The sequence below is a fragment of the Antechinus flavipes genome, chromosome 3 (genome assembly GCF_016432865.1).
Source record: "Antechinus flavipes isolate AdamAnt ecotype Samford, QLD, Australia chromosome 3, AdamAnt_v2, whole genome shotgun sequence".
Taxonomy (NCBI): Eukaryota; Metazoa; Chordata; class Mammalia; order Dasyuromorphia; family Dasyuridae; genus Antechinus; species Antechinus flavipes.
Window position 1 is genome coordinate 97262263 of NC_067400.1, and position 25419 is coordinate 97287681.

The window sequence follows — 25419 nt, forward strand, 5'->3', positions numbered from 1 at the left end:
AGCTAGGAAAAATAATAAAATTCATCTGAAAGAAAAAAAGTTCAAAAACTTCAGGGAATTAATGAAAGAAATTCAAAGGAAGGTGGCCTACCCATATCACATCTAAAACTATAACATAAAGTAGCCATCACCAAACCATTTGGTCATGAATTCACTCCTCATTTTTGATACAATTCATTGATCTTTCTTTCTCTATTTTGCTTATATAGGCATAGAGGGAAATAAATTTTCCCCTAAATATTACTTTGGCTACATCCAATAAATTTTGGTATGTTGTCTCATTATTATCATTCTCTAATGAAATTATTGATTGTTTCTATAATTTATTGTTTGACTCACTCATTCTTTAAGATTAGATAATTAGATAATTATTTTCTAATTTATCTTTCTGTGGCTCTTTATTACATATAATTTTTATTGCATCATGATCTGAAAATGATGCATTTAATATTTCTGTCTTCCTACATTTTATTGTGATGATTTTATGCCCTAACGAACATGTGGTTAATTTTATGTAATTGCCATGTACCACTGAGAAAGATATCATAATCATTTCTATTCCCATTCAATTTTCTCCCCAAGTGTACCAAAGCTAACTTTTCTAAAAGTCTATTCACATCCTTTATTTTTCTTGCTTATTTTGTAGAGTTACATTTATGTAGTTCCAAGAGAAGGAGGTCAAGTCTTCCTATTAGGATTGTTTTGCTGTCCATTTCTTCTTGTAATTCACTTACTTTCTCCTCTAAGAATATGGATGCTATACCATTTTGTGCATCTATATTTATTAATGATATTACTTATTTATGTTTATAGTATATTTTAACAAGTTGTAATTTCTTTCCTTATTATTTTTAGAGATATTTTTGCTTTTGTTCTTCCTGAGATTACTATTGCTAACCCTGCTTATTCTTCTTTTTTCCTTTTCTTCCAACTTTCTCCCTCTCTTTCATTTTCCTTTTCTTTCTTCTTCAGCTGAAGCATAATAGATTCACTCTTGCCTTTTATCTTTACTCTGAGTTTTTCCCTTTTTATTGGCATTTTTCAAAAGAATACTACTTTTCCCCTCTTCCTTCCTCTCTTTCTAGGGACAGTGTGACCTTTCTAAACACAATGCTTCTGAGTATGTGGCGAGGCTGTCCATTCCAGCATTGTCTTTGGAAGCATTTATTGAGTGAGCATCAAAATGAAGTCAGCTACAAAATCAAAAACAAATAAATATACCACCTAGGAATATTAAAATTATCTTGGCCCATATGAATTCTAGATCTACTCCTAGTAACTGTCTTAGAGACATAGAGAAAGAGAAAGAAAGAGAGAAAGAGAGACAGAGAGAGACAGAGAGAGACACAGAGAGGAAGAGAGACAGAGAGATAGAGAAATAGAGACAGAAACAGAGACAGACAGAGACAGAGAGACAGAGACAGAAACAGACAGACAGAGAAGTGAGATAGTAGGTTCTATTAAACAGGATGATAGCTTCTTAGATGACAGCTTCAATTCATTTATACCAGATAGATAAATTTCTGGGTGGGAATCATCAATAGCTGCAGTTAAAATACTCTGTAAAAAGAGTGTAAAACTAAGTTTTGTCCATTAGCCTATTTATTTGAAAATAACTTTGTATTCAATTTCTTTGGCAGCTATTTTCTTGACTTAAGTTTTGTCTTAAATTATTTATTTATTTGTTTGTTTTTTAATTTTTTCATACTTCTCCACTCTTATTGTGTTTTCTTTACTACTTTCAGTTTAATTTTTTTCAAAAATTTTCCATTTTCTCCTTAACTCTATTTGCTTTTCTGTTTGTTAATTTTATTTTGAAGCCTTTTCTGGAAGAGTATTTTTCTTGGTTCTCTTGAATATTTAAAGATTGTGAATAGTGTTATTTCACAAAATAGAAAACAGTTGATTAAATATAGGTATAATGATAACATGCCATGATATCTCTTTTTCTGTTTTTTTAGATTCTGATGCAAAAAGTAGTTAGGAAGGAACATATGTATATATATATATATATACATATGTGTGTGTATATATATATATATATATATACACAGAGTTATAAAATTGTAACCATTTAAAATTAAAATTTAACTAATTTCCTTTTTTTTTTTTTTACAAATTTCCTTTTTTTAATTTTGAATGATCAGTTTAAAGATTCCCATTTCACTAATCATATCTATAACTTTATTTATAAAGAAAAGATCCTGAATTATTTCTCTGCTAAACTGATAAGCAAATGTTTCACAAACTCTTTCCCTTTGATCTGAAAAAAGTTTGGAATCTTATAATATAGATCCATACATAATTGAAGTTCTTTACAATATTAGAACTGTACTCACCTGAAATATCCTAAGGCTAACCTGAATTTCACCTTGCAATATAAAACAGTTTCCTAATATTTTAATTTCTTCATAATTGTACACATTTTTTAGTATCCAATTGTAAATTTTCATGGACTATAGCAGTGAGTTGGTTTATATACATGGTCTAAAAGATCTGTGGAAACTCTTCAAAGTATGGAGTTTTACAAAGCTAATTACATTAAGGCAAGCAGTGATCCTCTATATTCAGACAACTTATCTTTGGCATTGACTACCACAGCTTTTTTGTTACTAGTACATAAAGTTTAGAAACAAGGCTAATGACACATATTTCTGAAATTAGAACCCAGTGCAGTATGTTAATAAAACTTGCCTAAAATACCAAAGGTTGTTGCCAAGGAGTAAAATGTGAGAAAAAACAAAAAACAGAATCCTCTTCATTGCCCTGATCTTGCTGCAAACAATGGGACAAAATAGAAAAACTCCATGGTTCAGATTTTGGGTGTTTGCCCTCTTACCTTTTCCAAACTTCTAACAATCCACTTTAAAACTTTCTGTTCCTGGAGGCTTTTTCTTTTTAGCAGCATAACTCAGAAAAGTAAGGTACTAAGAAAGTAGTTTATAGGAAGGTAAAAAAGCACAATGGTATTTACAATTAGTTGTTTATTAAAATAGAACATGGTATTTTGTCTTATCTTGGGCTTTTTGCTTCAATAATTGTACATTTTCCCCATTACTGGTACTAATGTGTTTGGGGGAGATTTTTAAAAAGCCATAGCTGCCCACAGCATAATGGCATGATATGAAGTGATGCAGAAAACAAGAGATGCTTTGTCTCTAAGTCAGCTGCAAGGAGAAATGATGTGTATGAATGTACAGTATAGGGAGTGCAGTGAAAGATCTAGTCTCTTTTACTAAAGAGACTCCAGTTGATGATACAAGGAGAATTCAGTTCATTTTGGCAGATTTCCACATTAGCCTGGGTACTGTTTAAAAAAAAAAGATGAAAAGAAAAAAAAAATAGTAGTAGTTCCACAATTTGGTCACTTGAAATATTTAGTTACATTTAGAAATAACATGTTTTCATTCATTATTTTTGCTTTATAATAATTATTAACAAGTATATTCATACATATATTATTTAAAAGAAATTGGCAGTAGCAAACATTTCAATGGCATTGATCAGATGCCATTGCTCTACTTTCAACCTGACTATTAATAATAAAAAGAATTAATTGTAGAGATGAGATCAACCATATGTGCAATGTTTGTACTTGTTATGGGCACATTTTGAAGAAAAGACTCCTGGAAGATCACCCTGTTGTTCTTCACTGAAGACCAATGCAGTAGATTATTTTAAATTATATTACCTCAATAAGGGCCTGAGAATCCCCCACCGATGATATAATTATGATTAAAATCAGCATTATTAAATAACTCACTTTTTTAATATGCAGAAATTAGGTCATTTCCCCACTCCTCCCACAAACATTCAATCTTAATATCTGACTAATGAAACAACATAAACAGTGTCATCCATCAGGTTCCTAACAGAGAATGCCAGTTATGACAGCCTCATTGTTTACTTTAGCAGGTAATTTGTGGACCGGAATCATTTAATTGTTCCGAGTACATAATTACATGCCAGCATTTTCCAATTTAATTAAAATGTACAAATCTGAAGATTAAGGGAATTTTTGAATTATTAATCATTTCTCCACTAGGAAATCTTGTTGCTCTGCAGGAGATTTGTCCAGTGTACAACTATACGTATTTTTTTCCTTCTTTTTCACAGACAGACAATTTTCCCGCAGAGCCCAATTACATGGGCAGCAGGCAGCAGTTTGTTCAAAGGTAAGGCCTATTAAATAACTTTCTCAGCTTCCCTATTTGCATTCTTGTCAAAATTGCTTTGCTAGAAACTACATTTCAGATTGAAACTAGTAGAAACAACACTTTTTCATCTTTTTTTTTTTTTTTCTGTGTATTACAGTAGCTCCACATTCAAGGACCCAGAAAGAGCCAGCCTGAGAGATAGTGGGCATGGGGACAGTGATCAGGCTGACAGTGACCAAGACACTAACAAAGGCTCTTGCTGTGACATGTCTGTTAGGGAGGCACTCAAGATGAAAACTACTTCAACTAAAAGCCAACCACTTGAACAAGGTGAGTAACATTTTCCAATGCCTATAAAATCTAAAAAACTCTTAAGCAATCATTATAAACCTATTAATCCTGTAGTCACAATTTATCATAGTGGAATAGCCCATTGAAAATATATCAAAAGAAACAATCAATCTTGCAGTTGTCTCAGAAAGAAAAAAAAAGTTATTCAATATTTCAGACAACATAATATTGGTCTCTAAAGGCCTTAGCTTTTCATCTAATTCAGAATTTTTCTTTAAAACCACAAATGATTAAGAAACCCTTAGTACTTATACAAAATCTCCAAGCTGTGCCATATTGGGTTACAACTTATGCCTTGTTTCTGTTGAGGTGAAAATGGAGTATTATAAATAGTAATATTGGCTAAATATGGTCTTGTAAAAACAAAGCCATATTGTATCATAATTTACTTGTTTGAAATATTTGTTAATTTAAGAAATACAGCATACAATAATGGCAAAATCTGATGACCAATAAAGGAAACATTTTTCAACTAATAGAAAATTCTATAAACTGAATAAATTCTAAAATATATGCTAGACAAAGGTAATAATCATATTTTATAATATATATGCTTTCTTTTAAAATGAGTGATGTTTTATTAATTATAATACATATAATTTATAAAAGAATTAAATATTAGTTAACAGTGTCACCTAAACATAATTAAGCTATTAATATTAAAATGACCCAGGAATGTGTGGCTATAGTTTCCTTATCTTACAAGGGAAAAAAAAAAAGGGGAAGGACAATTAAGTTATTCTGACTTAAACTTTGGAATGCTAATGATAAACATAAGATTTTTATCTAGAAAGTGATTTGTAGGAGGTAAGAATATTAAGTTGAATCTTTAAACTCAGGAGTAATATTTATTAATTGGATTCAGATTCTTTTTAGTAGTGTCTAATTTGTAATCATAATTTTAAGTAAATATAACTACTTAATTTTTTATCAAGTTGAAGTTATAATTTATTTTTTTTGTTGTGTATACTACTTCAAATACCGTGGTAGAATTATTTTGTATAGTGAAAGGGCTAAGACCATGTTTTCTAAGCACCAAGTGCCGGAAAAATTTTTTTCTCTGCCTCTTTAATTGGACATTGATCTGTATAAAGATGTAATGCCTCTCTCTTTCTCTTTAGACATGATTTAAGTACTGATGAGTTTCCTAAGTTTCTTTGTAGTTGACTTATAAAAGGGTTTCCAGATATTGATATGAAAAAAAGACCCACATTATATAAGATATTTTGCTCTATGGAAAAGGATTAAATGATGGTCTGTTTGAGTCATAGCATGAGTGCATAGCATATGCAGTATAATATATGAATCTGCAGTTTTGCCTTCAGGTGCTATACATAAGCACATTTCACCAAGTATTCCTATTACTTAATTTGTAAATTTAACAAAATCAGTGTAAAGTTTGCTTTTATTATCATATATCGACTCATCAAAAAGCAGGTCATGCTATTTCTTCACACGAATTTCTCTTTTTCCTCATAAATTGAACTCTAGGTCTTAAGAGGGAGGAGTTAGGAGGAATTAGCAAATACCAGGGAAAAAATCATTGTGGGAAGAGGGCAAAGGGTCTTTTTTGCCTGACAATGTTAATTGGTTATTGTCCTTCTTTCTTGAAGAGGAACAAAATAACATAACTGTTAGAATCAAGTTACAGTGTGTCTGGCTGTGGCCAATCAAACCAAGACAAAACTCAGAATGCTCTGCCACAGGTTGGGCAAAAATAGTTCCAATGAACATTTGGGGTTTTAGCAAAGGAATTTTAGCAATTTTAGGATAGGAACTGAAGCTCTGCTGCTAGCATGGATACAGAGATGCAATTACATATAGGCAAGACTCAAATGTGCAAAATCAAGATCTATAGAATCAACTGAGGATGAAATGTACTTGAACATTGTTTTCCCTTTAAGAAAGGTACCCTTCTTTTTGAAAGAGATACAATATCAATAGAAAACAGTCATTTCAGGGCCTTATCTACAAATATGGCTGAAAATTATGTAAATTAGAATAACATATATAAGAAGTTTTCAAAATGTACTGCAATCAGAAAAGAGAACTTGCAATTAATCCTTAAAAGTCATTACTCTCAAGTTATTTTGATTACATATGAAAAAAACAAATAAATTTGTATCATTACATGAACTTGAAAAATGGAGGACCACTTCAACAAAATTTTAAAAATATGTGCCACTGTCCATTGACCAGAACACTGAACCAGATTGAACCACTGATAAGTGAAGTGCTACCACATTTAATAATTGTTCTCTCTTTACACAAAAAATGTATGGTTGCATTATATTGATTTATATGGCATTATATAGTTCCCCAGCAGACTATTTTAAAGGCAATATTTGCTATTTTAAATAATATTTTAAAATGCCATTTTAACTGATTTAACACCTTTATACATTAGCTACAAATTAGAATAAATATTATGTTGATGAATAAATGATGACAAATCTAGGACTTACATAAATATAAAGTAAAATGGACCAAATATAAAGAGACACATTTTATTCCTGTTTATTAATCTTCTGGAAATTAAAATTAACATCCTCTTAATAATTTAAGGAAACTTTGGCACACCTCCTTACATAGTATTAGTATTTCAGAGTTTTTATTGGAGTCCTATTTTATTCCTATCTTATTATTCTTCCTAGCTTATTATTCTTGATTAAATGTCATTATAAATAAATGATTCTTACAATTCTACCTTGTACTTTCTTATATATATTTAGGGAAATAGTAAGATATTTAGCTTATGTTAAATCATGAAATCAGTTTCATTTCTCTTATTAAACTTTGTACAAAAATAGTAAATTTCTCTTGCAGTGATCAATATTTAAAATGATAGGATTTTTCTAAGTAGGATCTAGTCTTATAGGAGTAACATCATTTATTTTTAGTGTGTTATCTAGTTTATTTCCTTATTAATAATTTTCCTTAATGATGCTGGAGTGTTAGTTTTTGTCATCTTGATCAAATCCTAAATTTTTGGATTTTAAAAATACATTTATTATTATTGCTGAATTGAATATGGAGTATGACTGAAATATTGTTGTTGATAGATCATTAGAAAATGGCAAGAATGGTTCACCAATAACTCCTATACTCTTTCAGCCAGAATAGGAAATGTGGGAGGTTACTTATTTTTGCTTTCTTAATTTATCAAATAATTCAATTTCATTCCTTTGGAAATTATGTATGGTTATATTGTTTTTAATTGGTTAGAGTGGAAGCTCTTTACATCTTTTGCCTGAGCTCCCTCCCATTTTCCCCACATTTGTAATTGGGATTTGTACTACTAATATATGTATTAATTATACAGTGCCTATTAATAATATATCTTTAATGTAAGGACTATTTGTTTCTTGAATATCACCACTTATCATCTTTCGAATAGTTCAGACAAATGAAAAAAGTGAAGATTTTTATTTAAAATTTTATTAAATTAATTTTTTTTTCTATTTTAAAAAAAGAAAACAGTGGATTTCAGGAAATGAAGCAAAAATGTTTTCCCCTTTAGATATTTATCTAATTATGTATTTAGTTGGGGGTTCAGTAACCATTTAAATTTGAAGTAGTGATGAAATAAATCAATAAAATAAATGAAAAAAATGCACGACATTTCTATGAAGGATAAAAATTTTTGCTTTTAGATTAAAAATTGTTAGTTTATATAGTTCATATGCCTTTGCACATTATTAATGGATTTTACTTCTTAAAGGAAACTCTTTACATATGAGCCATAATTTCTTAACTATGCCATATAAATTATAGGTTTTTGACTGGCAGTTAATACTTTTTACCCTCCAAGTAAGATTTCAGTAATCACTAACTGAAAATCAGCATTCTTCATTGATTCTCCAATAATAAATGTACAGTCTTCAAAAATGTTAACTGACAAATCCTGTGAGTTCCTCATTGTTAACCCAGTCTTAGGTCTCTTTCCCCACTGATAATCAATTCTCTAATATCTGTATAATTAACTGAAATCAGGGCCTTATTGCCTGAAGGAAGTGGAAAAGAATTCTAAGTTGTTGTTTTTGCTGTACTCTAATCTCAGAAAGGATAAAGGCTGTTGTCCTTAGCTTTCTCCTGTAGTGATGGACTGTTAGGTTTTTCCCTCTGGAAGCATTCTTAGAACTTTCCTTGTTCTTGAGAGATTTTACCTTCAGTTTTTGGTTCTGTTTTCATTTCATTTCATTTACTTTTCTATTCTTGGTGAAGTATCTTTTCCTCTCAACCAACCTAAATGTCACCAATCATAGAAAATGATGAGTGGTTGCTACTAAAATTATAGAATGTTTCTACTCCTCTGAATTTGTTGAATTTTGACAAAGAGTCTCCCTCCCCAAAAAAAGGTTCTTAGTAAGTAGCACATTAACATTTATATTTCTAATCTTAATCACCGAATGCTGTTTAAAGGCCCTTTAAAGGAATTCTCAATTTCCATCTTACTCCATATTAGATTTTTCGTACTGAGTGACTGAAATTTTAGAACGCTCTTGTGAATGTCCCATTTGAAAAGTTTTAATGCCAATCTTATTTGATTAAGAACATCTGTTTGTAGAATTCAGAAGCCAGCAGCATCAAATTGGAAAAAGCTGTTATTACTATCACATTTATTCCTCACTGCGCAGGATCCTGTAAAATATTTCGTGATTTACAGTAGACTTGCAGTGGTTTTTGAAACTTATTTATTTTAGTAAACACAGTAGAGGTCTTTCTAAAGCAAAACACCTCACTTGCAGGGAGTGAAATTATTTGGAAACTTGGTTTAATATCCCTATGTTTTCCATCTAATTAGATTAAACCACATCTTCTGGTTCAGTTCAGTAATGACATCTTGTAACCAATAATAATATTTCAAAGAGTGCTGACAGTTCTTCAAATATGGTTAGATTCTGGATAAAATATTTAGCTTTGAGATGTGGACCAATCTTGTTGCAACATGTTTACTGTTTGATTGTTGCCATGAGAGTCTCAGATTAACCTCAACTCATCCTCAAGTCCAAGAAGTCCTGGAGATTTGACTATAGAGAGTTTGCCAGAGAATCTCACTGTTAGATCCTGAGTACTTAGTGTGACAAATAAGATTTCTTAATCCCTCTGAAATTCTAGGACAGGCTTTATTGGTACTTGTTATCAAGATTATAATTATGGTAAGTTAGTTTTCTTTGATATGGAAAGGGATAAGGAGGGTTATAACAAATTAGCCTGACTAAAGAGTTAAATGATTGCTTTATTTATAGTAATGCTCTTGGTATTTGCGGATGAAATGTCTACCATATCTTTTAATATTAATATAGACACTTTCATGAAACTTTGTGATTTTTTTCCCCTTTTCTATTTTTTCCTTAAAGTACAGCAAGGAATTAGATAAGCTGAATAAAAGAATACTAAAGTAGTTATAGTTCAATATATTTAGATGATGGATCACATATGAAATGAATATAGACTTTCTCTATCAGCAGAGCTACAGTAAATGAATTTAGTTAGTCAGAATCTACAAAGAACAGTATATTCTCATTTAATGAATTTTGTAATTAGCTGAGGGTTAAGTGGAAAATTCTTTGGGTGTTACAAGATATATATTTCCTTGCTTCAGTAAGTATAGGATGATAAATAAAATAAAATCTTTCTTTAGGGAATAAGTATTATAATGCTGCATTATTTTCATTCTCAATTTTAATTCTCAATGCATGATTCTATAGACATAGTCAATATCTATATTATGATTAATCTTAATTGAGTGAGTAAATTAATATTAATTATTTTATTATAATTAGAAATTTTATTTTTTCTGTGTATTTGAAGGAAACTGAAATATGTGGAGAGCAACTGGGACATAGGTAGAAAATTGAAAGAGAGAAAGAGAAAGTGAGCAAGAGAGAGAATGAGTGAAAGAGAAATAGACAGAGAGACAGAGAGGAACATGAGGGAGAGATATTTAATTCCATTAAAAATAAAAGGTGTAAAAATAATTTCACATTGTCTAGGTTCTAGGTAAAGGCAATTTTATCACATATTGATCAAAAGAGTTATTATAACTGTCCTTTAAAAGATCACCTACTTGTCTTCAGTTTGTACTTCTGCTGTGGAGAGAATGGAGCATACTATATTATATACCATCAAGTTATAACTCTTAAAACTTGCAATTTTGGGGAAGAGCTACTATACTAATCTGAAGGACAGTTTGAAAGATGCCCTTTTGTTTTATTTATTCATTTTTCATCATGTCTGACTCTTTGTCATTCCATTTGGGGTTTTCTTGGCAAAGATACTGGAGTGGTTCATAGTTTCTTCCTCTTGATCATTTTACAGAGCAGGAACTGAGATAACAGGATTAAATGACTTGCCCAAGGTCTCTCAGGTAATAAATGTCCGAAGACACATTTGAACTCAGAAAGATGAGTCTTCCTGACTTCAGGCTCAGCACTATCTATTGTACCATCCCTGCTACCTTTTTTTTTTTTTTTTAATCATCACACAGTTACAAAATCTGAGTTTCAAGAGGCAACATAAATATAGACTATTACAGTTTAGTTAAGAAATCTTTGGCACATGATTCCCAGCCACTGGTCATTAGTTTTCTTCCCATATTTTCCCCAGGGGTGTGTATGGGTTACAAATACTTTAGCAAATACCATAACTGAATGTGATTATTGTGATCCTCTTAAAGATTGTTTTTAAACAAAACACTCTTTTTGTGATTTTGAGGATTTTGTTTTTTGGTTTTGGATAAATTGCAGAAACATGGAATAGTAAATTCAAAAAAATTTCAAAATCTTAAGAGTGAAAAATAGAATGCATATGATGAAGAGACTGAACAAGGATTCCATTGTTCCTGTTTTCTTTCCAAATCTATGGGAGAGACAATTATCTGGTATCATGTTCAAGAGAAACTAACTTTCAAGTTCAAATTTTAAAGTGAAATATATCTATTTATATATGCATGTGTGTGTGTGTATATATATGTATACATATATATATACATATGAAGTTTTATTATTATTCACAAGTCTTAATAACAATAAAATACCTATTTATGTGAGGAGATTGACTCGTATATGGAAAATTTTTCCACTGATATGGCCCATCAACATTTATGATATTTATAATATTAGTTCTTGTGGCACTGAGAGTTCAAAATACTTGCTCAGAGTCATACAGATGCTCTGTATCAGATGCAAGATTCAAACACAAGTCTTTGTGACTTCAAGCCTGATTTTCTTCACAATGCTATGTTGCTACTGTTCTATAACACATTTCTCCTATTATCATTATTGCTATTATTTTTACTGTGTTATATTAATGTGTACATAGAAAAATATAGATATTCCCATTCTTCATTAACATGATCTGAGCAAAAAATCCTACAAGTAAAATACAAAATTATTACTCAATTGCTTCTATTCTCTGACTCAGAAGTTTTGATTTGATATCATTTAATGAATAATTATAGGAAGAAACCATTATATTAAATAGTAAAACATTTATATAGTACTATATTAAGCCAGTTCTTAAATACAAAGTCAGAAAACATTTTGGGGAGAAACCTCTAATGAAAGTGAGATATCAAACAACTCAATTGTACTATATCACATATTTCCCATCATCATTAAGTAACAAAGGACCTAGTTTTCCTGTGAAAGTGGATGTTATGCTTCTGATTTCCTGTATAAATTCTAATATGGGAAAAGTTGAATCTTTGTCAATAAGAACCCATTGCCATTGTAACCCAACATTTTCATCTGTGTTGTGTTAAAGAATAAATTATTTCAGTACTTTACTTAGGTTCCTGAGATATGAAGAGTCTTGTTCCACATTTGTCATGTGCTTCAAAATTGTGATATTTGATGCAATAGTTGGACTTTCATTAATAGGGGTTCAAATTCTCAGAAATGTAGCCAATGTTTGTTTTTTGTATTCTGAGCTCAGAGCCCAATACTGCTTTGTGTGATTAAATCACTCATATTAGAGAATATATCTGTCTTCTAAATAACGCAAGTTCAGGTCATCCATTTGAATTTGAGAGGAAGTTGGCAATTTGCCCTTCTCAGGCCAGTCAGGAAAAAAAGAAATCTTTTGCACTTTAAACAGCTTTCTTGAGCAGCTAGCAGCTTTCCATGGATGTTGAAGGTTATCATTGCTGGACAACATTAATGGCTTTGCATATTCAGAAGAATAGTTAGTGATAGTCACTGATGATTGTAAACTTGTTCCACCCCTAAGTGAGTAAATTGAAGCAGTTCATGTATGAAATAATAAAGACTTTAAGAAATAATTTGAATAATAGCTAGCATTTGTATTATGTATTATATGCAATTATATGCAAAGTGCTTTACAAATATTATTTCATTTGATTATCAGAGCAACTCTGAGGATTAGGTGCTTTTGTTATACCCATTTTATAGATAAGGAAATTGTGGAGAGCAGAAGATAAATGATTTGCCTTGGGTCAAAAAATAATAATAAAAATAACTTTTTAAAATTTTATTTATATTTCTGTAGCACGTATTATTCGTCAAGTATTGCACTGAGTGCTTACTTTACAAATACTTTATTTGATTCTCACAACAACTCTAAGATATAGGTACTGTTAAGTATTACATTGAGTCCTTACTTTACTGTTTATTAGTCTCTCCATTTTTGTAGTTGAAGAAATGAAAGTTAACAGATTCAGTGACTTGCCCAAAATCACAAAGCTAGTCACGTAGTAAGCTACTAAGACTTGAATCCAGATGTACCTGATTCTAGTCCTAACTACTGCACCAACTAACTGACTAATAAAAATAATTTGTCCTCTTTAGTTAATCATATAGATGGAAAATTATAAAGTGGATTTTATATAACTTGAAGAGAAATAACATATTTTAAGCTTAGAATAAAAACAATGAAGGATGAAAAATTCTTAAAAACTATGAATTATTAAAGTTCTCTGAGTGAATAGTATCCTACAAATATAGAATATGATATAGAAACACTAGATTTCGCCTTTTAAACCATAGTAACCAACAATTAACTTTTGGAGTCACATCTAAAAATAAATCTAAAGATTAATTAAATTATTTTGTAATTTCTGTCCATTCCCATCCTGGTAAGAATCTTTATGAGCTGCAGAAGAGTCAATTCTTTAACTAACAAATGAAAATACAACAACAACAACAAAGCTCTAAAAAAATTTTGAGTAAAAATGGCAATTAATATAAATTTAAAGACCATATTTTGAAGTGGTTTTTTGGTCTATTTTACTTTTAGTTTGCATTTGTGCATGTGAAACTTTTCAGATTTGAGAAGTTTGTAGTATAATATGAAATGCTTCTCCCCATCCATATCCCCTTGCTTAAGTTATATTTCATTTTAATTTTGAAGATCCTCTTTACATATAGTCCTTCAAAATGTTTGGTTTGGTTTTTTGGCCTACCAAGATTGTTAAAAGTTAAGATTAAACAGCAAAGAAATTTAAGATATTATAAAACTAGTACAAAGTCAAGGTACAATGTTGGGAAAACTTTCTCTAACCCAGTAAAACATATTTAAGTTTAGAGCTAGTATTTTTTCAGTTCATTCTCTGAGTTGTTTCTGCTATTGTGGATTTTCTTTGTTCTGTGCAGGTAAACATTCAATACCAGAAATATTTTTGGTCAATTTCCAAATATTAACTTTATGTTGGCCAACAAGATACAATAGGACTGAATGGCTGTCAGCTTCATTATATTACAGCATTTAGAGCTTCAGTGGATCGTGTTAGGCTTTAAGTAAGGAAATCTTCAAATCTGACCTCAGACATCTATTAGATGTATAACACTGGGAAACTCAATACTACTTGCCTCAGTTTCCTCATTAATAAAGTGAACAGGGGAAGGAAATAGAAATGCATTCTAGTATCTTTAGCCAAGAAAACTCCAAATTGTGTCATAAAAAATTGGATATGACTGAACAATAGTTTTTTTTAAACATATAGTGTCTTAAACTATTCAGCTCAATCTCATTATTTTATAGCTAAAGAATATGGTGTCTAGGAAGATAAAAGTGGGTTTCCAAAGTCACACAGGTAGCAAATGGTATATTTGGAATCTGAATCTAGGGTTTTTGCACTTTATTTCTAATGTTCATGTAAATGAATTGATAGAGATTGGTCTTTTTACCTTATTCCATTGTTTTTGATATTTTTTTTTTACAAGTAGCCTCCAAACTGGTAAATGATCAGAGAAGAGTAACAATTATTTTTTTTAATTTATCTGTATAATACTTTATGTTAATAATTACTTTTCATCTTATCTATTTTTTCTTAACAATCTAAAACCAAATATAATTTATTTTGTAGACTTTTTTAAAAAATAGAGACTTAGAAATATTAAATACTTTGTCCAAGATCAAATGACTAGTCAGGGGCAGAGAGTCATGTCTCATGGCTTCAAATATGGTGAATTTCTCCCTTTTATATTATTATGAAGGGCAATTAAGTTTTATTTATTTAATCAAAAACTGTCATTGGATCCATTTCTTTCATGGCTCAGCTTAATAGGTAAACAGAAGCTAAAGGAGAAGAGTACTTTAATGTGAAAATATTGAGGAAGTGTTTTTATGTGTCAATCAGTCAAGAAACAAGTTAATCAAAATGTATTCATTAAATGCTTACTATGTGTCAAGCAGGCACTGCGCTAAGTATTGAGAATACAACGAAAACCAAATAGTCTATTTTCTTAAGGAGCATGAAGACGTAAATAAATACAAGACTTATACAGAGCAGATATAAAATAATCTGAAAGGTTGGGGGGGGAGGGTTAGGAGGAATTAGCACTAATGAGATTTTAAAAAGCCACCTGTAGAATACGGATTTTGAACGGAGACTTTCTAGAACAGTGGTTCTCAAAGTATGGTCTAGAGAATCCTGGGGATCTCTGAAACCCTTTTAGAGGGTCTACAAATTCAAAAATAGTTTTTATTTCCAATATGGTAAATGTCTATAAATATAACCCAGATAAACAAAAACCCTTTGGAGAGATACTCAATAATTTTTAATAGGATAAAGATACTGAAAACAAAAGTTTGAGAACCATTGTGGAAGCTAGAGAATCTGAGACTTATGAAGTTTGCTTTCATCTTGCAACTCTCTTATAGTGTGTCTGACCCTTAAACTTTAACATACTGAAACATAAAAATGAAGTTTAAATGAAGGCTTAAAACAGACAACAAATAAGATATCAATATATCCATTCAGATAGCAGAATATGTGTTGGTGTTATAAGCCATGATAATAATAATGCTAAGAAATAGAAATATATGTATATACTTCAACTTAAACAGTGAGCTTTATTATTTCTGAAAATTGTTTAACATGGAAGTTCATGTGCTTACATGTAGATCTGTATAACCTTTGTCATTAGAATGTAAGGATAGGGACAATTTCATTTGTCTTTTCCCAAGAATAAGAACATTGACTGACACTTAGATAAATACTTGATAGTTTATTGATAGAATGATTATATCGTTTTCTGAAAGAGTGTGCCAAAATCCAGGACTTTTATGACTCATTTACAGAGTAATTAGCTTTACCCAATGAATATCTAGGTTTCATGGCTGGAGAGTAACTTTGTTCAACCATTTCCAAGTGGTCTAAAGAAAGATTGCACTATAGAGTACAGTCTAAATGGCTTAGTTTAAAATCATCATTATTACAAGAGGGAAACATAGTTATATTATTATGAAGAATTGATCTTCAGTTATAAAGAATAGGACTCATACTCATATAATCTTTCAGGGATATATATGTAAAAAATTTACAATATACTGCTTTTTTCAGATGCTACAGTGGCATCTCCTCTGATTTTGAACATCCTAAGACACAAGACTGGTTCTTCATTTCTTTCTCCAGGGGATTAAAGCAAATAAAAGTTAAATGGCTTACCCAGGATCACACAGTTAGTAATTTTTGGAGGTTTGATTTGAACTTAGGTCTTTCTGAGTACCAACCCAATACTTTATCCACTGAGCCACATACCTGCTTTTAAAATTATTCCCTATTAAAAACCATTCATAAATTCCCATAATCCAGAAGCGTATGCTTACTGACACCATTCTTTTGAAAATAATTCCAGAGGCAAAAGAAATTTGCTGCCCTTCCAGTTCATGATTTGATCTTCTCATCCCTTTGCTTGTCACCTTTCTTTACCTTTAATTGTAATAAACATTTGTTCTTTACATCTCACTCCCTTCTCCATGTCATACAAATATTCTTACTTTACTTGAGAGTCTTATCCTAAATCAATCACTTTCCTATGCCCCATTTCATTTGTATATTTCAAATAAATGCATATCATGTGATTATCCAAAACTGATTTATGTATTTCAGATGTAAGCATTCTCAGTAAGATAAAATGAACTATCACTTCCCAGTTCTTTGAAACCTTTACATACAAATCTAAAAATTGTAACAACTTCTCTTCAACCTGAAAAAAAAATTGCATCTCCTTTTCTACCTGCTAACTCCCCATAGAAACATTTGTAATTTTGTTCATTTCTCACTTGATTCACAATATCAATTTAATTACTTTTCTCTAGAATGTATATATTCCCTGAAATATTTGCCTATATATGCATTTAATACTATACACTAATCCTCTTTAAATCCTTTATTAGTTATAGTCATTCAAAAGAGCATTACTAAACTATCATCCATCTTTCCTTGAAGACTCCTTTCAGGGATGTTTGGTTCATGATACCAGTGACATGGAGTGGAACCAAAAGTAAAAAAAAAAAAAAAAAAATTGGTAGCACTCTACTTCATGCTCTATTAATTTTTTATTCTTTTTTTTTGTTTCTCCATTTCTCTCATCCAAATATGTCAGTTGCTTTCTTTTAACCTTGCTTTTTGAACATCCTAATACATTCAACATAGAAACAGCTACATGTTTTCATCTTAGTATGTGTCATGATTGATCCATTTGTTAAATATAGAGTCAAACTGGTCTTTTTAGAGATCATGAAATGTATAAGCATTGTAAAGAGAAAGCATTGTAAATTTAAGTTGAAAATTTGTGTCCATACAATGATCTCCTTCAAGCAAATGTCCTATCAGAACTATTTTGTAAATTAATTGATCAGAACAGAAACACTCTAAAGAAAGTTACTTGGAAAAATCTTTTAAATTCCAAAGAAATTTTTTTCAATTAAAATAAAAATTTTGAGGCATTTTGCCTTTAGTAGTTTAGGCATCATAGATTTTTGAAACATATAAAAATTATTAACATTTGATTCAGTACTTCTGGGATCTATAAATGTATTGATATAATATTTTTCCTTTTTTAAAAAAAATAAAGTTTTCAGTCCCAAATTGTATCCTTTGCTCCCTTTCTCTCTTTGTTCACCCTTCCTCAAGATGACAAATAATCAGATATAGGTTATACATGTGCCATTATATAAAACAGTTTCATATGAATCATTTTGTATAAGAAGGCTTGAATAAAAGGGGAAAAATGAAAAAAAGTAAAAAAAAAAAATAGTATGATGCAGTCCTTTGGGACGGTCTTGGATTATTGTGTTGCTGTTTTTGTGGATATTGCTATTGCTGTGTGCAATATTCTCCTGGTTCTGTTCACTTTACTACCTAAAAGTTCATATAATTCTTTCCAAGTTTTTCTGAAATCATTCAACTTGTAATTTTTTATATAACAATAATATTCCATTATAATCATATTCCACAGCTTGTTTAGACATTCTCCAATTGATAGGAATCCTTTGATTTCCATTTATTGGTATAGTATTATTTTTACTAATGCAAGTTCCAGTCCCTTTATAACCTAATGAATTATTTTCTCCACTTAGCTGAATGAAAACTCAATCACTATGTTGTCAAATTCATGAAGAACTTTTCTGGCTGGAGTTAGGATGATCTTGGTATAACAGATAAGATCTCTCAATAGAAGCATGCTTAAAATTGATAGGAACCAAATAGCCCTTGAGAAACTATGAAACCTGCCAAATTATGAGGCATCAAATAAAGACTTTAATAGAAGATTGAATACATAAAATATACATGAATTTTGAGCAGGGAATTCTTGAGGATCAGGGAAGACTTCATGAAGAAGTAATAATTTGAAGTGAGCTTTTGTAGTAATTCAGGTGGCAAAGAAAGGGAAAGTGAATGATTCAGACATAATAAAGAATTTAAATTAAAACTTGGAGGCAGAAAAATTTTAATACTATATTCAGGGAACAATTAGCTAGCAGTAATGTGCCAGGCACTTTGCTAAGGGCTGGGGTACAAATGAAGACAAAAATAGACCCAATCCCCAAAGTAAACAACTGGGCAATGTGGAATCTCATTTGAACATAGCATGGGTCATATAAAAAAAGAAAAATGAGATAAAGATAGAAAGAGGAGAATCTTCATTTTCTTCAGACAAAATTTGACTTTTAATTGATTAGCAAAAAAAGCCAGTGACTATTTTTGAGCAGTTATAAGGCCATATAGTAAGGTAACTAGCTTGCTTTTGGCATAAAGGACATAAAGATAAAGTGGGGAGAATTTTAATCACCAAGCATTTATTCAATGTCTGCTATATATTAGGCACTGTATTGAATGCCGAGGATACAAATACAGAAGCAAAACCCTCCTATTCAGTCTATTAGAAAGGGACACAGCATATGTGCATTTGTATGCATACATATGCATACACACTTATAAACACAAACATGTATACATACACACACATGTATATAATATAAATGCATTTCTTTGTATATACCACCATATATGTATTTTGTTATTCAGTTAATTATGTCCAATTCATCATGACTCTATTTGGGATTCTCTTAATAAAGATGCTTGAGTAGTTTTCCATTTCCTCCTCCATTTCATTTTACAGGTGATGTACTGAAGCAAACAGTTAAATGACTTGCCCACCTAATTGCTTATATGTATATATGTACAAATACACATAAATATATGTATTTAAGGAGGGAAACCTATTAGAAGGAAATTTCAATAGATGATGAGGGATGGATGTGGAAAGAAGAGGGAGAAGGTGGTACCTATAAGAATAATATGGGAGAAGACATACATTTTGTTATTTCAGTTTTCAAGTAATGATAATATATTAAATATTAGACTTAGAGAAGAGGGAAAAGTCATACATTATTGTAGAGGGCTGAAACTCTGAATCAGACAAGAGAGCACTTTAGGCTATCTATTTATGTGAGATAATGGCTCTATTAGCACATATTTGGATGATGGCTCTCCTCACCATTCATGCTTGCTAAATGTTTGGTAGTAAGATAATTGTAGGCAAGAATTGGAGGGCTGTGGAAGAGAAGTGAGAGGCACTTGGTGGCAGGATGAGGAGGAGAGAGGCTGGAGACTCCAGACTCCAGAATCCAGGATACATCTTTGGCAAGCTGCATAGCAGCTTGCCTGCCTCCTTTACTTCTCCCCCAAAAGAACAAGGGCTTTGATTTATCCTGACTCTGGCTGACCCTGAGGCCCTTCAGGGAGCTAGCCCCTACTTTACACATTATACTGAGTCTTTAAATATGGAGACTGAGTAAATGTTGGTATCACTGGAAAAGAAATTGTGAAGTAAGATGACATAAAGACATTCAGAAAAAAGGAAATATTCTTTGTTCATTTGTTGAGGTGGAGGACAAAGTGAGACACCAAGTTGGAAATAATTATACACTGCTGTAAGCACAGGTCTAGATATCTCGAAAAAAAATTTCGGGCCTTTTTTACTTGTGAATCACCTCCATAGATATGACAACTCTTATCTATGGGAATGAATAATATTTGTCTTAGAGTCTGGTGCCAAGAAAGAAGAGTATAATATCAAGCATAGAAATTTGGAAGTCTGTACATTTTAAAGAGTTGGCTATTCTATAAGTAATACTAAAATTTTAGAGACAGAATGGTTTCCAGAGACACTCAATTTCATTTTATTCAAAAGGAAATGGAAAGGTTCAGAGGTGAACCAATGTTCCAAATATCACATAGCCTCTTAACTCTCAGTTCAGTGTTATTTGTTACACCAGGTTGCCATCTCATCTACTCATACTCATAAAAACATTAAGCAAATATTATAATATTACTGAAGCCTGTGCACAAAAAGGTGAATTTTTTCCATTTAGCATTGATCAATGAAAACATTAACATAATAAATTTTGCCTTTTTCATAATACAGTAAATCTTATTTGAGTAAATGAGAAAGAAAGACAGTCAGAATAAAAGAATATTTACAAATAAGCACATAGTGTTTTACTTTCTTTTTTTGTATTTTAGTAATTTTGTTTATTTTCGTTATTCTATATTTTATTTATCAAACATTTAACAAATCTTATCTAATTTTGTTCTTACAAAAAACCTTGGGAGGTAAGTGCTATTATTATTTCCAAATGATAGGGATGGAATTGGGGTAGAAAGAAGGTTATGTGATTTGCCCAGGAATGCACAGCTAACAAATGTCTGAATTAGGCTTCAGATTGAGGTGTTTTCTCAAAACCATCCTCAGAAAATGGTCATCCAATCTCAGTACCTATAATGATAAAATAGAATACGAGCATTGTTGTACAACTTGAATTGTCAGGGTGTTTTCTCCTATGTCAGTATGAATTTTGCCTCTCTGTGTCTTCTACCTATTGCTTTTAGACTCAATTGTTCCCAAAAGCTATAATTTTATTCTTTCATATGAACATTTTAAAAACATTTTAAGAAAGCTATTGCATCCCTCCTTTGTCTTCAGCCTTCTCCAGGCTAAATATCATATTTCAGACACATTTCCAGACACAATAACTTGACTCGATTTATAGATTTAAAGATTACAAACCATCATTATGGTTTCAGTTTATCAAACTAAATCTATAAAATGTTTCTTGGACAAACATTTCTATATAATATACTCCTGATAATGCACATATTGAAAGACAATAAGTAAACAGATGTCAAGATGCCACCCCTTTCATGTTCTAGCTCTGTTAACTCTGGTCAATTTTAATATAGTTATAGAGTAGATTTCCATTATTAGACTTTCCCCCCATGAACCTCCATATTCCAGTGTAATTATGATACTAGTAAAAAAAAAGACTGTGTTAAGAATGTCTTTGGGTTATTGTGAGAAAAGGGCTGATATACTGAAAAGTATTAAATAAGTGTGATATTCCTTCACAGGAGACCCAAAATAATGCTTTGATCAGTTCTAATGAATATAGTAAAAATTCATGTTAGCCTAAAACAAAGTTAGAAAACTTTTAAAAAAGTAAATCTTTGGGTTCTTTGTAGTTAAAAATGATTTTTTTTAAACTGCAAAATGAAAAAAAAATTAAAAATATTAAATTTGACAATAATATATACATTTGAAATTATTCTTCAGCAACAGTCAGTACTTGATTTGTATGTAAATATCTTTTGATATCAATGGAAAAATTTGAGGAATGCATTTAATATAAAATATTGATATATAATTATAAAATTTAGGCAGTACATTAAGATCTATAAAAGGTCTATATACACTGAATAAATGGCCTGTTAACATAGGATCTAAAAAGATAACAATTTCCTAGTTCTTTAGGTCTATTCTTTATAACTCAGTCAATTTAAAACTGCATAGAAAAACTGTTACTTTAGAGAAGTTGGAGTTCAAATACTAGCTCTATCACTTATTGTTTGATCTCAAATAAGTACATCGACCTCTCAAGATCTGCATTTCCTCTGTAAAAATTATGGGTTTAAACTTTAGGTCTGTGATTCTATTAATGTGTGAACTCATAGGGGGAAAGATTCATATCTATCTATATCTCTCTATATTTATCATGTTTCATTATTTGTATATTTTATTAGAGTTGAGTATAAATAATAAATTTAATGCTTAAACTGATAAAAACGAATTTAAATTTAACAATATAAATGTCAATACATAGTAGTATAAAACTTTTGTGCTAGAAGGAACTTTTGGCTATATAAAATGTCCACAAATCTTTAACTATTAGCTTAAAATTGCTACTATTTTGGGACACTCTGTACAGTACATGTTTATCTTAGTAGACTAAAAACCTCACCTAAATTTTTTAAAGTTATCAATTATTTAACCATATCTTAGCCTAACAATGAATGTAACAGAATTTTCTTTTGTTTTGCAATTATCTAAAAGTGCAGAATCTTTGCTTGAACTGTTATTTCAAATTAAATTCATTTTTAATTTAATGAATAGTTTTAAATATTATTATGAAAAACAGTTCTTATTTTTTTTATCTCATCTTTCTTGAAGATATTTATCAATTCTTTCCCAAATAATAGAATTATACTTAAGTTTTGTTTCTAAGTCCTAGATATTATCATTACTTATTTTCAGTTATTACATTCAATGCTTGTTGTATTCCGTTCTTTTTTAAAAACCTATATCTTAAAAAAAAAGAAGTACCCAAATTAGACACAATTAGTGGCAGCAAGGCATAGTTAACACAGTTAAACTTAAGAGTCAGAAGGAGCTCCAGAGATTTAGAAGCTGCCTAAATAAGCAAATCAATTAAGTTTCTGTAATCCTCAGTTTCTTCATGTGTAAAAGTGGGGGAATAAAAAACACCTACCTCACAGGATTTTAAGGCTCAAATTAATACATGTAAAACACTGGACAAACCTTAAAGCATTATATTAATATGAGCTATTATTGTTGTTGTTCTAATATCTTCTGACAGTGCAAACTACATTAAGATGGGACAGTCCGTTCCTGTCAATAAATTAAGATAGCTAAGTAGTCAGCCAACAACTAAGTTTAAAAGCTACAGCATAAGTATTGTGACTATGTCTCTACTCCCAAAGGAATGATGGTAACAGACTTCTACAAAGTAAAAATGCATTTCCATCTTACCACAGTTGCAGATATCCAAGGGCTCCAGATGCAAAGTGATTTCCCTGAGGACAAAGAAGTCCCTAGAAAATGATAGAATTTTTTCCGTCAGGTGCAAATACATTAGGGACAATCAAAAATCCTATGAGAGTTCTTAGTAAATAGTAATACCTGCAGGGGAAGAGAAAGGAAGAGGTAGACAGATCTAGAGAATGAACCGTTACAATATTCATGGTGGTATTAAATTCTCTGGAGAATTTACCCACAGCAAAATTCTGAAATCTTTTTTTCTTGAATTCTCTATTTGAATAATTAAGATTTGGGAAATGTTGGTGATGTCTAAATGATCTATACAACAATGTTTGAATTACATGTGATGACATCTGGAGGAGAGAGATATTTTTGCTAGTCAAGAAAATTTGAGAAGGAGATAACATTAGCAACGGAGAGATTAGGAAATCAATTAATTAACAGGCAATTATTAAACACTGATTTTTATGCCAGACTGTATTGGGAAGAAAAAAAAAAATTAGTCTAAGAAATGGCACATGAACTAAATTTTGTGGAAATAGAGAAGAGAGAATGAAGGGGACAATTTCTGCAAGGCTGATATATCAAGAGATCCACTGTCAATTTTAGGGAACAGAAAGTAGGATATTTGGACTTGGGGTGTATAGTGTACAAAAATGGCAAATGAAACAACTTTCCAAGGCTTTTTTTTTTTTACAAGTCATCTGAGGGTTCCTATTTAGTTCTGGAAGCAATAGAGAACTATTATATTATGTTATGTTATTTACATTACATTATATTATATTATATTTATTATAATATATCTCACCAATGAAAGAAATGACAAGGTCAGCACTATGGGTTTGGAAAATTATTTTTGCAATTGTTTGGAAAAAGAGAGGAGGGAAAGAGGACAGAGATTAGAAGTTGAAAGTCCAACTAGAAAGTTTTTTAAAGTAGACTAGAAGAGGTGATGAGGTCTTTAAATGATTGTGAACAATTATTGTAATTTGTTCTGATCCTAGCTAGAATTGAAAACACAATTAAACCTCTAATTGAAAGAATTTTAGCTCTTTTTTTCATATGAAAGACCCCCCTTGCAATTTAATAAGACCTACAGATCCCTTCTCAGAATAATTTTAAATTTATTGTTACTACTATTCTGTCCAATTCTCTGTGACTGCTTCTTGGGGTTTTCTTGACACAGACATTTTTTCTTTAGGTCATTTTATAGATGAGCAACTGAGCCAGAGTTGAGTGACTTGCCTAGCGTCACATATCTATTAAGTGTCTTAGTTTAAACTGATGAGGATGAGTCTTGATTCCAAGCTCAGTGCTCTATCCACTATCACCTAATTATATACATATCTAATTATTAAGGGAAGCAATTACATTGAAATATAGCTATCAAAATAGTCTAAAAGTTTACAGACTTCGAGTGTAAGAACTTCTTAATGATCTATTTAACAATTAAAAATATTAAATCTGTATACTGGGTAGAAAAAGTCCATTAAAAAAATGAGGTTGTTTTTGTCCCCTATCGCTTCCTTCTGTCTTTAAGTGTTACTATTTATCTATTTGTGGAAAAGAGAGAGGTAAGATTTCCCTACTTTTGTTACTCTAATGGGCTGCTCTTTTCAAAAATTGCATTATGAGATCATAAGAATAATTTTATCTCATATATTTAGAAAAATCAAAATAGTCTTTCCCAATTTTCTTAACAATACTAATCACTTTCCTTCCCTAGTGAAGAGAACTCTTAAATTCGATTAGATAGATTCACTAATTAAATCTCACCTTTTTATTACAAATATGTATTAGTCTTAAGGTTAACCACTTCATAAAACATATGTAACTATTTTAGCATTAATCCTTAATAAAGATATTTTTATCATAGTTGACTTGAAATAATTCCCAATACTATTAAATCTAGCTGCTCAGATTTAATAAGAGAATTATCATATGTTCATTAAAGATCAACTGCCTTAGAAGCAGCTGTTAATCTGTAACAAGCAAGTTGACTTATAAAGCTATTTTTAAATCCCTATACAAGTATCCTCTTTTAT

General features: G+C 30.6%; 1 protein-coding gene across 4 annotated transcripts in view; it reads left to right on the plus strand.

The window, feature by feature from the left end:
- Window positions 1–25419, plus strand: part of PCDH17 (protocadherin 17) — a 113327-nt gene that overhangs the window by 33135 nt on the left and 54773 nt on the right. For all 4 annotated transcript variants that reach the window (XM_051983886.1, XM_051983888.1, XM_051983887.1 and 1 more), the window contains 2 exons: window positions 4117–4175; window positions 4315–4487. In XM_051983886.1, coding sequence (XP_051839846.1) covers window positions 4117–4175; window positions 4315–4487 — 232 coding nt within the window. The remainder of the gene's footprint in view (window positions 1–4116; window positions 4176–4314; window positions 4488–25419) is intronic.